Source organism: Bos indicus x Bos taurus, chromosome 22, assembly GCF_003369695.1.
Source record: "Bos indicus x Bos taurus breed Angus x Brahman F1 hybrid chromosome 22, Bos_hybrid_MaternalHap_v2.0, whole genome shotgun sequence".
NCBI lineage: Eukaryota > Metazoa > Chordata > Mammalia > Artiodactyla > Bovidae > Bos > Bos indicus x Bos taurus.
Window position 1 is genome coordinate 49,896,502 of NC_040097.1, and position 14,124 is coordinate 49,910,625.

Below are 14,124 nucleotides of genomic sequence, written 5' to 3' on the forward strand. Positions count from 1 at the left end.
GTGCACAGATCTCAAGTGTGCATGTCTGTCAAAGCCATCTAATGAGTGTGGTCAAACACCTACATTCCTGTAACCAAACCCTTAGCAAGACAGAGAGCATTTCCATCTCACCAGGATGGTCCCTTGGGCCAAGAAGTGGCCTGAGCACCCCCCAAAGAGGTGACATCTAAGTAGATACCTGAAGAAAGTGAGGGAGCAGCTGGGAGGGGCCCTGAGATGGGTAAGAGCTTGGCATGGGTGAGGAGCTGAGACCAACCCTCTGGTCATCTCTAGAGGGCAGTCTCCCGGCACTGGGGTAGCACGTGCCAGGAGACGCCAGGAGGGAAGACAGTCCTGGGAGCCAGAAGCGAGAATACAGATCCATTCCCACCAGCCCTGGACACACCCAGCCTCATGTTCAGATGCACCCGCAAGGCTGGTGAGAAGCCAGACTGCTTCCTGCAAAGTTGTTTACCCTGCCCAGCCCTCCCCATTGCTCGTGGACATTCACACTCAGTACGGTTGTCAGGTTGCTTCACTCTAGCCAACAGATTCATTTTCTTAAAAGACTGCATTTTAAAGTAATCAGTTTTTAACTTATTTGTTCGTATCAAACACACTGTTTCTATAGGCTGTAACATTCAGCATTTGATTTTCCCAGGTGGCACAGTGGTAGAGAATCCACCTGCCAATGTAGGAGATACAGGAGACCTGGGTTTGATCCTTGGGTGGGGAAGTAAATGGCAACCCACTCCCCTGGAGTAGGAAATAGTGACCCACTCCAGTATTCTTGCTTAGAAAATCCCATGGACAGAGTTGCCTGGCAGGCTACAGTCCACAGGATAGCAAAGAGTCAGCCACGACTGAGCACACAGGCAAGCAACATTCAGAATTTACATGGCCCACATCTGACCTCTTCTGCAACCCTGAAAGGTGGGAAGATATCTTAGAATTCCCATTTTGTATATGGGAACCCTGCGTTTTAGACTGTGTTTTGCTCAAGTTCCAGAGCTGGTAAGGGCTGCAAACAACATGGAAACCCAGACTTCAGAATCCTCCTTATCTCACTCGGAAACATTTCCAACTTATAACTCCCAATTCCCACCTAAGAAGCCATCAAAACCCACCCTTTGGGGCAGGTCAGGTAGCTATTATCCTTACAGCCTCCCCAAAGGTCTTAGGACCCCAGAAATGACCTCTCTGAGGTTGAACGGGATGCCAAGGCCACTGGACGAAGGGAGTGGGGCTCTCCAGGGCCTAGGTATCCCCGAAGTCACTTGATGAAAAAAATCACTGCCTGCCAACCTCTCTGATCTTCATCCCTCCAAGCAAACCACCCAAGGGCCACCGACAAAGCCACTCCCTACCCATGAGAAAGCAAGGGAACTCAGAGTGGCAGGAAATCTCAGCTTGCCCACACTCTGCCTCTTGCCCTACGACAATGAACGTGAAAAACAATCTCTTGTTATTCCTTATACTGCAAACCACCTCCATTCCTCCCCATTCTGTGCTGTTCTGTGCTTCTAGCACATCTCGATAGACTAAAATCATGTCAAGCAAGAAGCTAAACAAAGCTATCATTCAGTGGATAATCACTCCATTCCACTAAGTTTTTATTTTTATTTCCAACTACATTCTGATAGCTTCCAAACTTGAATCGCTTACCATCCAATTAGCTGGTAAATGAGTTATCTTTTAGTTTATGGATTTGGCAAAGCCCCAGGGCTTTCCGTGTTTTACTGTATGTATGGGTTAGAGGGACTGTAAAGGGAGGCGGGTGTTTGTCATGGTGCACACTACTCTTATGAGGATGGACCTTCTGTATTTCATGTCCAGCTTATTGCCTTTTTTTTTTTTTAAGTGTCATAAACTATTTAAGGAGTGATCTTGGGGAATTCCTAGAAGAGCCAAAGATTGCATTCACAGCAAACTAAACTAAAATTAAGGCATTCTGTGAGGTCAGAGATCAAAGTGTCAAAGGCAGTTTGCATGTAAGAAAACAAGAAAAAGTGTCTCTGAACATAAATTACAGAAAGAAAAGACTGTTTAGCCCTGATTATCCTTCTACATACACACATGTCAATCTGACTCCAACATTAAGAAAAATTCCTAGGGACTGTCTCCAAAGCATTAAAATCTCTATCAATCTTTCCAAATGAATTCTGCTGTGAGAGAGAAGGGTGGGGGGCAGGGAGGAGACAGGGACCTCCAACAGGAAAAAGAGAGCACCCTCTGGAAACAGCAAGACTTACTCCAACTCAGATTCCAGAAAAGTATAACAAAAGGGGGAAAGGTCTAGGACCACCCCACATCTCAGCATCTGACATATTTCAAGTTACAAGGGTTGTTTTTGCTACCAAAAGAATAAGAAGGAAATAAAGAAGCAATTTATTTTGAAGGCCTTTTTGTGGTATGACAATGTCCTTCCTGGATTAGGGGGGCAGGTACTGGGCCCCTCCAGATGGCTCTCCCGCCACCCCACCCACCCTCACCATGCACAGATGACCAGAGCTTTTCCCATGCCTCAGGTCTACCCAGCACAGTCAGGAGCAGACAGGCCGTCAGCCACTGAGAAGACGGGGTGCAGGAGATCAGGGCCCTGATACCACAGATTCCACCCCCCAAAGCAGCTCCCCTTCAAATGGAGGAGGGGGTGGCCCGGGAGGCCCAGGAATGGCGACTACTGGGGTTCTGGGAAAGTCATTCTGAGAATGTTCACCTCCTGAAAATTTATTAATATATATACAGCTGGGGAAGGGGCGGCAGGAGCCACGTCGGGCCGTGAAGGGGCAAGCAGCAGCCCTTGAAGCAGTCTAAGAAGCAAGCCAAGGAGATGGAAGAGCAAGATAAGGCATCCAAGGAGAAGCAGAAGAAACTCGCCGAGCTAAAAGTGAAGGCTGTGGGGAGAGGCCTCCTGGCCACAGATGGAATTAAGAAATCTGGCAAAAAGCAAGTTGTTCCTTATGCCTGCGGCAATGATGACTCTTAGCTGCATTCCTGTTTAAACATCTGGATCCCCTGCCACAATATCTGTTGCCACCTATAGCTAGAATGAAGTGTTGTCTTGGAAACCATTGTTCATTTAAGAATAAACTTTTATAAAAAAAAAAAAAAAACAACTATAAAAAGAGATGTATACAGATGATTTGGGGCATTTTTCTGCATGGCTGTTACTGCTCAACAAAAAGTTTACTTAAAAAAAAAATCAGGAAACAAAGCAACAGAAGTAAATGCAAAGTATATCCTGTGGCTTTGAAAAAATGGCCAAGATGAGAAGTGGTGAATAGAAAGACAGCAACAGCCCTGACCCTTGGAAAGGAAACAGCCAAGAGACAGAGCTGGAGAACACCTCTTCCTCCCAGAAGTCAGCTAGTTGCTGTCTTTAGTTGTTGCCTGAGCCTTGCAGACTCTGCTGAAAAACAGAAAGGTCAGACTTGAACACTGTGAGCTGCGCTCCCAGGCTGAAGAGACGGCTCAGTGCCCATGCCGGGTTTGTTGGGTAGTTATTACCAGAAGTGACTTTCCCCCTGTTTCTTGAACTGTCATCTGCACACTGGGGGTGTGGGGTGAAAGTACAAGGGGAAGGGGCCTCTAATCCCGATGCTGTGTCCATGTGTGTTATCACTTGGTCCCTGGGGTGCCGGAAGAACCACAAGGTGGTGGATGCGAGACTGGCAGGCACTGAGCTGAGGGCAGCCTGCCAGACAGGCCCAACATCCTGGATCTTGCCAGAGCTGGCTGGTGGGTCTGTGGACCAGAAAATGCCATTCATTATCAAGGTATTTAATTCTCCATCACAGCTTTCAAACTCTCTATCCGTTCTTTACTTTAAAGTCAGCATCAGATGCTACTTTCAAAAAGAGCTATCCCACCTCTCCCATTTCAAATCCAACCTTGGAATCCAGTATTATGCTTCTTGGGGATATAGGTGTGAAGCCAACACCCCCAGACAACTACAGAGTTCTCAAAATGCGATTGAACGAAACATATCTTCCTGTTCTTAATTTTAAAATAAACACTTGCCTGCCAGAAAGTTTTGACATAAATAAGACATGAAAGAAAATTCAAATGGATATGAAACCTCCAAAACAAAAATATGGACTGGGTCACCCTCCTTGTCTCCTAATGTCACCTGTCAGTTCCAAGGGGCATTTTATAGCCTTTGTCTCATGCATCCTCAGCTGCTTAGAGTCAGCCACCAAAAAGATGGCAATTGATTCGGTTTCTAATTGCTTTAGTACTGACACTCAGTCCCTACATTAGGGCTTCCCTGGTGGCTCAGACAGTAAAGAATCTGCCTGCAATGCAGGAGACCTGAGTTTAATCCCTGGGTCTGGAATATCCCCTGGAGAAGGGAATGGCTACTCACTCCAGTATTCCTACCTGGAGAATTCCATGGTCAGAAGAGCCTGGCAGGCTACAGTCCATGTGGTCGCAAAGAGTCAGACATGATTGAGCGACTAACACTTTCACTTTCTTTACATTATTCAAACATACTTTCAGAAGCCACTCCTTAGAGAGACCTTCTCCTAGAGCTGAGAGTGGAAAGGGTCAAAAATTTGGTCTCTATCCCCAAGTGGCTCCCATTAAAAAGGACATATACGCACAAAACAAGTCATGCACATAAGATAATAACATAACGCTGAACTTCTGATGACCCAAAGATGCTCAGCTTTTTCCTGACAACACCATCATGGTAACAGGCTTCATGGAGGTGGCAGAGTCTAAACCAGGGAGGACAGACTGGACCTGGGATAGGCCTTTCCTGACAAGATGGCATACGTGCTAAAAGCCATGAGAAGAACTCAACAAAAAACAACCCATTTTAAAAAATAAGCAAAGGACCTGAACAGACATTTCTTCAGAGAAGACAGACAAATGGCCAACAAGCCCATGAGAAGATGCTCAACACCACTAATCGTTAGGACAATACAAATCACAGTGAGATACCACCTCATACACATTAGGGCAGTTCCCACACACAAAAAATAAAGTGTTGGCAAAGACATGGAGAAATTGGAACCCTCCCCTTGTGCACTGCTGGGAAGCATGTAAAATGGTACAACCACTGTGGAAAACAGTAGGGGGGGTCCTCAAAAAATCCAAAATAAAATCACAATAAGATCTAGCAATGCCACTTTTGGGTTTATATTCAAAACAACTGAAAGCAGGATCTCCGAGAGAGAGTTGCACACCAATATTTATAGCAGCATTATGCACAATAACCAAGACACGGAAGTAGGACTTCCCTGGCGGTGCAATGAACGGCACAGGACTCCATACTTCCACTGCAGGGGGCACAGGTTCGATCCCTGGTCATGAAAATAAGATCCTACATGCCACGCAGCATGGCAAAAAAATTTGTAAAAAAAGATGTGGAAGCAACCCAAATATCAATAGATGAATGGATAAAGCAAATGTGGTATATATATACAGTGAATATTATTCAGCCTTAAAAAATGAGGAAATCTTGCCCTATACTTCAATATGGATGAAACTTGAGGACACTATGCCAAGTGAAATAAGCTGGTCACAAAAAAGACAAATGAATCATGCAAATGGGATCATACAGTATGTACAGTAGCCGAACTCTTAAGGAAAGAAAGTTGCCTGGGACTGGGGGGAAGAGTGAGGCTGAATAAGTTTAGAGTTTATTTTGCAAGATGTAAAAGTTCTAGAAGTCTGCTGTAAAACAATGTACATATAGCTCACTATACTATACACATAACAATGGATACCATGGTAAATTTCGTGTTGGTTTTTAAGATCTTTTTTGATGCGGATCATTTTTAAAGTCTCTATTGAATCTGTTACAACACTGCTTTTGCTTTCTGTTTTGGTTTTTTGACCCTGAGGCATGTGGGATCTTAGCTCTCCAACCAGAGACCAAACCTGTACCCCCTATACTGGAAGGAAAGTCTTAACCACTGGACTGGCAGGGAAGTCCCAACTTCATAGGGTTTTTTTCTTTTAAAGATTTACTTTGGTTTTTGGCTGTGCTGGGTCTTCATTGCTTCTAGAAGGCCTTCTCTAGCTGCCGTGAGCAGGAGCTATTCTTCGTTAAGGTGCATGGGCTCCTCATTGCAGTGGCTTCTCCAGTTGCAAAGCATGGGCTCCAGGCGCACAGGCGTCAGTAACTGTAGCACATGGCTCAGTGGTTCTGCCGCATGGGCTTAGCTGCGCCACTGCACATGGGATCTTCCCAGACCAAGGATCGAACCTGTGTCCTTTGCATTGCAAGGCAGATTCTTAACCACTGGACCACCAGGGAAGCCCTCGGGTTGTTTTTGACCACAATACAAAAAAGCCACGAGGAAAACAGATGCTGCTGGATGCCTCTCCTTCCCCACCCCCCACAGAGTAGCTTCCAGAATAGACGCTACAGTAATTGCATAAAACATGAAAAAATTAACTCTGCATACAATGAATTAGAACAGGAGCATCACACTCCAGCTAGTCTTTTCCAGCTTCCTTGGCTCAATGGTCCCCCTGATCCTCACCGCTCTTCACGTCCACAGAGACAGCCCCTCCGGGTACTCTTTTGCAATGATGCAGAACCCTCCAGGAAGAAGCTCTCGGCCACACGGAGGTCATCCTTCCATGGGGAGGGGAAGCGTTTTCACGGGAGCAGCCTCTGCGTCGAGGATCGGAGCTCTCGGGGACTGTGTACTGTGCTGCCACTAGACCCCCATCTCCTTTGTTCTGAATACTGACCTCAGGCCACTTTGATTTACGGATGGATCAGCTTCTTGTCTTCCTTCCCACAGGATGACAGACAAGCCTCCTGGGCCTGGTCATGCAGTCAGGGTCAGGCCACCATGTCTGGGGGAAGGCAGATGTTGGAGAAGGTCCAGGGCAGTGGGTGACAGTGATTAAAGGGCTGGAAACCAAGGCAAATGCTGGGCTGGGGGGCTCAGCATGACCCACGGTGTCTAGTAGGGAGGCCCTGTGATGCTGGCGACAGCATCCAGCTGCTTCCTCTCTCCCCAGAGGGGCCCAACGGGGAAACGCCTGATTTGTGCTGAGAGGCAGGCAGAATTCAGACCAACAGCCCTTACCACTGAGAAGCTGAATGCAAAACGGGCTCCTCAGAGAGGGCTCAGAAACACTCTGCCTAGATCCTTAAGGAAAATCTGGTTTTCCCTGTGGATTAAATATATGTGAAACCCCCAGCTTTACAGCCTGTGGCCCAAAGGAAGCCCTCCAGAAATGGCAGCTAATATTATTTTCCCTTCTCAAAAACATTTATATAGCTTTCAATAAAAGGCCTATGAAGTCAGAAACATAAATACATGTATACATGAACACATGTGCCAGGCTCTTCAATGAAACTGGGCACGTTAAGAACTTGAGTGTTATACCTTAAGAGAAAAGTGTGAAGGACAAAAGTGGACAAAACAAGACCTCTGGGTCAGTTACAGATTCTGTTGAGACCACGTTTCCTCTGTGCCAGCCGACGCAGCAGCCAGTGGACATCTGTGACTACTGAGCACTTGCAATGTGGCCAGAGTGACTGGATATTTTTTTTTTCACGTGGACCAGTTTTAAAAGTCTTTACTGAATTTGATACAGCATTACTTCTGTTTTACATTTTGTTTTTCTGGCCAGTAAGGAACATAAGAAAATGACTGGGACGACAAATGTTCTGTATCTTGATGGGTGGGTGGTCACACAAGTGTGTATAAATGCCAAAACCCAAACTGTAATCTTAAGATCTGTGCAGTTTATGGAAGGGCTTCCCTGGTGGCACAGTAGTAAAGAATCCGCCTGCCAGTGCAGGAGGCTCAGGTTGGATACCTAGGTTGGGAAGATTCCCTAGAGAAGGAAACAGCAACCCACTCCAGTATTCTTGCCTGGGAAACCCCATGGACAGAGGAGGCTGGGGAGGGTGGGGCTATAGTTCATGGGATCGCAAAAGTGTCAGACACGACTCAGCAACTAAACAACAACAATTTTATGTAAATTGTAACTCAATTTAAAAAGATACCCACAGGAAAATGCTTATGTAATGATCGAAATTTATTTATACAAAGCACTTTCCACATACATTTCATTTGCCCTTTTTCAATAGCCACATCTCAATACCCTGGAATAGACATGATTAACATTTGACAGACAAAGAAAATAAAAAGATGAATCATTTGTCCAAGCAGTCTTCCAGAAGAGGCAATCTCAAAGCCATGCCCTTATCGCCATGCCATCCAGCTTTGCAAAGGGGTCAAAGTCATTCATTTCCAGGCTGCCACCCCCTCCCCACGGCTCCCCCAGGAGGCCTTACCAGCACACGGCCATCGGCCTTGGGCTGCCGCGCCAGGCTGACCCCCATCCATTCATCATCTCGGTCTTCCCGGCAGGTCTTTCCACAGGGCATGCCCCGATTCTTCCCTGAGGAAAGACAGGAAAGTCAGACCTGGCCTGAGGAACGCTGTTGTCTACCTTCCAAAGGGCAGTCTACAACCCACGCATTTGTTACTGTCAGTGAAAGCAAATCCCTGAGCCCAGTGAGGCCAGACGATACAAGTCAGGGGTGGAGAAGAGAAAGGTTTAGTGCAGGGCCCTGCAAGGAGACAGGTGGCTCGTGCCTTGAAACCCCAAACTCCCAGAAAGCTCTCAGCAAAGGCCTTTCCTAGGAAAGGTGAGGGAGGGGCTGTGACAAACTTCTTGGTGTCAGATCCTTTGTTCCTGAGGTCAGGTCACAATGTTCCCATAAACCTCTACCCAAACCAATGTTATTCTCTGTTCTGACAAGACAGGACTCAAGTCCCAAGACTCAACTCTCATTCTCCGAGGTCCAGGCCTGGCTATGAGGAGGGGTCCCCGAGCAGGCCCATCCCCCTGCCCAAGGGCTGGTCCAGCCCCCAGCCCGGGTCCTCCTGCCAGTGTTCAGCCCAGCTGAGAGGCGGCTCTCAGCCCCAAGTACGCTCAGGGTCAGGGACCATCACTGCTGAGGGAGCCAGGCACCCAGCACCCAGCGGCCCCTAGGCCGCCCAAATGGGGGCTGGGTTCCTCAGACTTCAACCCAGGGAGGCGCCTACTGCCATCGCGCTGCAGAGGTCAGGCGAGATTCCCGCCTCCTCCAGGCCTGGGCCAGGGCCGGTGGGCTGCCGTGACGACGGCTCAGGAGGACACAGCCCTCGGCCTGTCCCCGGGGCCCCGCCTCCCCTGCTGCCTGGCCTGAAGGCCTGGAGGGCCGGGGAGAAGGCCGACGTCCGCCTCTCACCACACTCTCCGCCGAGAAGAACACCGCCCTGCCGACCATTGGCGGAGCGTGACCTCTAACCTTCGCGCTAAGGGTCTCGGGGAACAGCTGCACGCCCGCGCCTACCACATCACCAGCCCTTAAATGAGGAACTTGCAACAAGATGTAAATTGACTCCACCACCATGTATGTTGTTTAATTCATCCGACTTTTTTTCATAGCAAGACTTTTCACCAAGGAAGCAAATTGCTGATGTATATTACAAAAAAAGCTCCTTAATTTGTTATGGACCAGTAACAGCCCACAAACCAGTCATGGAGAATGCCACGGACACCTCTCCTATTCTGCTAAAGAGAGGCATGACAATTCCTCATTTAATGAAAATAATAGAAGATCTTGAGGAGAAAGGACTTTGGCGAAATCGAGGACTCGAAGTGATGACTTCCGTAAAATAACTGCTACTTTGAGAACCGACTCTGTGCCAAGCACAGTTCTGTGTATTCACTTCTATTATCCCATCAGTCCTCTCACAGTAATCCCTGTGAGGTGGCTATCATCCTTCTGATTTTACAGGTGAGGAAACTGAGGCCAAAGAGCCTCGGAGACATCCAGTGAGACATCCAGTGAGTCCCAACAAGTAACAGGCAGAGCTGGGCTCCGAACCCAGGCAGATCTGACGTCCAAAGATGATGAACTTTCCATCAGACCAAGGGGGCTTTTAAAAACACCTATCAATCATCTCTTTGCCTACTTAAATCATAAAACCTAACATTGCTTTTAATGGCCTCCCATCTTGTACGTGGAACGGAATCCTAACACCTTACCCCAGTTCACCATGCCATCCTCCCCTGCTTCCATGGTCCCCTGCTTACCACTCCAGGGATGCTGGGGCTTGCTCTGGATTTTAAAATGCCACAAACTTTCCTCCCATTGGAGATTCTGCCTCTAGCACCTGCCCAGCTAAACGCTGTGCATCTTTCCAGTGTCAAAGTCACTTCCCCAGACCCTCCAATCTAGATCAGATCAAATACTCACCTCCCCTCTTCTCTGATCTTTATTTGTTTTAATGTCTTTTTTACCTACTAACTAGTAAGGCCCAGGATAGTAGGATCTTTGTTTGGTATATCCCAGTGCGTAGGAAGTAATAGGTACTGAGCACATGATGAATGGATGGGTAGATGGATGGAAGGAAGGAAGGAAGGGAGGGAAAGAGGGAATGAAAGAGAGATGGAAAAGTGAGTGAATAGTTAGGAAGAAAAAGAGGATAGTATGAGGGTGCAGAACCCATCCCCATCTTGGCAGTGAAAAATCTACCCACCTCGAGCCATGTCCAGTTCGGTGCATCTCCGGTCAGGGTTGGTGTGGACTCGGCACTTAAACACAGCCCCAGGGGACTTCACTGAAGTGCTGTACTTGGAATCCGCCTTTGGTGCACCCACAAGGACCCTGCACATCAAGAATAAAGGGCGTTCGGTCACAATCCAGTGCCAGGCAAGTGCAGTCAATGCTAAATCCTCACCCAGCCGTGAGTGTGTTGTCTGAATGCTCTCTGGGAGACATTCCCCAGAATTATACGGTGCTGAGGGTGGTGGTGGCGGGGGAGAGGCAGAAGGAAGGGCCTCCTACTGTGAACCCGTCATGATTTTAACGTGCCTAGAGAACATCTGAGTTTGCTTGGGAACACATACCACCAAAGGGTTCCTATCCAGAATGTATAAAGAATTCCCCCAAATCAACAACGAATAATAGACCAAAGACTTGAACAGATGCTTGACAAAAGAAAAGCGGCCAATAAACATATGAAAAGATGCTCAACTCTATCTGTCACCAGAGAAATCCAAATGAGACACCACTTCACATCCTGTAGAAGACTAAAACCAGAAAGACTGAAAACACCAAGTGCTAGCAAGGATACGGAGCACATGGGACCCTCACCCTTCCTGGGCACAGTGTGAATGATCACAACCACTTCGCAAAACAAATCAACTATACAGCTATAGAAAGCTATACAGGTGTCTGCCCTCAGACCCAGCAATCCGCTTTCTAGGAACATACCCAGCAGAAACGCACACATACGTCTACAGGAGACACGCACAAAATATTGGGTCTGTAATGGCCCCAAACTACAAGAAACCCTAAGAGCCATCAATGCTAGAATAACTAAACTGTGGTGTAGAAACAGAATTCTATACAGCAACGAAAAATCAATGAACAGTCGACTGCAACCTCATGGACAAATCTCACAGACACTGAGCAAAAAATACAGGGGACAGTAGTGTACTCAGTGCCTGAATCCGTTTATCTGACATTCAAAAGCAGGTGAAATTTCAGGGTGGTGTTAGAGGTCAGGAACACACTGACCTCTCGGGAGAAGAAGGCAGGGTATAACCAGGAAGAAGGGTTTCTGGAGGAAGGTGCTTGAAAATGTTCTCTTTTTCAAACTGAGTTGTGTTTATACAAATTTGTGAATAATTTAAAATTGTGAAATTTTATTAAAAATTTATGAATAAACAAAAAATGAGAAGTTTAGAAATGCCATTTCTACTGTGTCCCACTCTTGCTCCCCACCCCACGATATGTACCTTTAGGGTGACAGGAAAGAAGTAACAACAGAGTGAAATTATAAACCACAACCTCTAGCCCAAGGCACACCAGAGCTAGATGAGTTTGCCTACAACAGGGCAAGAACGTGGCTCTACGTCCTTCATCTTGAACCAAAAAGCTGCCCTGAGGATGTTGCTGCTGCTGAGTTGCTAAGTCATTTCCGACTGTTTGCAACCCCACAGACTGTAGCCCGCCAGGCTCCTCCTAGCCCATGGGATTCTCCAGGCAAGAATACTGGAGTGGGTTGCCATTTCCTTCTCTGGGGGATCTTCCCAACCCAGGAACTGAACCTGCATCTCCTACTTTGGCAGATGGGTTCTTTACCACTGAGCCACAAGGCAAGTCTGCCCTGGAGATGAACCATCGTCCCCAGCAGGACCCTACTCCCCAGAGGAGAAGAGCAAGATGTGCCAAGACGACAGAGAGACACATTTGGGTATAGAACATGTTACAAAAACAGTTCTGACCTAGAGTTTTGTCCCTAGTTTCTGCAAAGTAGTCAGTGGAAGAGCTGTATCAGAGAATACCAAGCACCCTTGGTCAGGCACGGCTGGCACTGAGCTACAAGGACCTGTACAATGAAACTTTAAACAGAATCCATGCTCATGCTTAAAGAGCAGACAATGCCACGCCACTCACTCAGCGGAACAAGGGCCTATATCTGATTCTGTGAGTTGCCCATATCTCACGCAGCCCAGAAAGGAAGTGCAGTTCCCCTCCCAAGAGTATCAGGCATGTTATGAAAAAGCTCATGGCCCCCTGGCCTGGGAACGGAATGCATTCTCCTTTATGCATCTCTGGACAAGGTGACTAATAGCACAGGTTACAAGGACCTTATACAGCCTCCCTAGGGCAGCAGAAAGCTGAAGCAGGCTCCTCTAACTCGTTTCTGAAAGCCTCCTTCATCTTGGGATCTCAAATGTTCACCCCAACCCTGGTCTCAGAATGACACTGCTCCCCTCAGACACTCCGGCTGAGCAAAGAGGTGTAGACCCTCAGATTAGACCATGGAGGACTGAGACCCTCAGACAGTCATTCAGCAAAGGTTGGCAGAGCCCACGAGGGACACCACCCTAATCTGCTCAGAGACATGGTGTCAGGTTCATAAGGAGCCACATGGGTCCCTGTGCTCAATCCTTCAACCCCCAGGGAACAGGAAGGGTCTCCTTACTGGAGCCTTTCTTTCCAGCTCAGTCTTAGAGTCTGTATATCTGATCCTGTGAGGAATCGAATCACACCACACTGGGTGTGAGAGGAGCCGGGCCCCCAACAGTGGGGGTTCCTCTAAGCTGCCTGCTGCTGCTCAGTAACACCCCAGGATCTGTGCCCCCCTGACCCCGCACCCAGGGCTCCCAGGGCAACTCCCAGCCTCAGTCTCACCACGAGGGGCCACAGCTGCAGAATCCCAAACAGAAGTGGGGCTGGAACCCACTGCCTCTGGAAATCTTAGCAAGCACTTTCCCGAGCAAGCCACGACACCTCCATCACCCACACGAGGGCAGTCGGGCCAGTCTGTGGCTGCTCTCTGACAAACGCAGAATGATCCTCTGAAGGAAACTCCAGTGAGAAGAAAGCCACATTAAGGGATCAATTTCCCCCCTGGCTTTGGGGGCTGAGCTTTGGAGTCACTGGAGCCAGCTCTCTCCGATGCTCGTTGTGTTTGCACAGGTGAGAGGAATTAGTAGTTTGCCATGTCTACGCTGAAACACCCACCACCCTTCCACAAGGCAGACTGCAGGAGCTGCTGCTGCTGCTGCTACTAAGTCGCTTCAGTCGTGTCCAACTCTGTGTGACCCCATAGACGGCACCCCACCAGGCTTCCCCGTCCCTGGGATTCTCCAGGCAAGAACACTGGAGTGGGTTGCCATTTCCTTCTCCAATGTATGAAAGTGAAAAGGGAAAGTGAAGCCGCTCAGTCGTGTCTGACTCTTTGTGATCCCATGGACTGCAGCCTACCAGGCTCCTCCATCCATGGGATTTTCCAGGAGCTGGGGAATGTCAAATTCCTCCTTCACTCCAAAAGCCCCATGGGACAGGGCTGGGTCCAGAAATTCCCACCAACTCCAAATTTATATCAGCACAGTGAATAAATGCTAACTGAAATCAGATCAGATCAGTCGCTCAGTCGTGTCCAACTCTTTGCGACCCCATGAATTGCAGCACGCCAGGCCTCCCTGTCCATCACCAACTCCTGGAGTTCACTCAGACTCAACATCCATCGAGTCAGTGATGCCATCCAGCCATCTCATCCTCTGGCGTCCCCTTCTCCTCCTGCCCACAATCCCTCCCAGCATCAGAGTCTTTTCCAATGAGTCAACTCTTCGCATGAGGTGGCCAAAGTA

At 48.1% G+C, this 14,124-nt stretch overlaps 1 protein-coding gene across 1 annotated transcript in view; it reads right to left on the minus strand.

Annotated features, from left to right (window-relative positions):
• ITGA9 (integrin subunit alpha 9) overlaps positions 1 to 14,124 on the minus strand; it is a 363,244-nt gene that overhangs the window by 332,507 nt on the left and 16,613 nt on the right. Inside the window, exons 2-3 of the mRNA XM_027523417.1 lie at positions 10,497 to 10,624; positions 8,258 to 8,364 (exon numbers count right to left, since the gene is read on the minus strand). Coding sequence (XP_027379218.1) covers positions 8,258 to 8,364; positions 10,497 to 10,624 — 235 coding nt within the window. The remainder of the gene's footprint in view (positions 1 to 8,257; positions 8,365 to 10,496; positions 10,625 to 14,124) is intronic.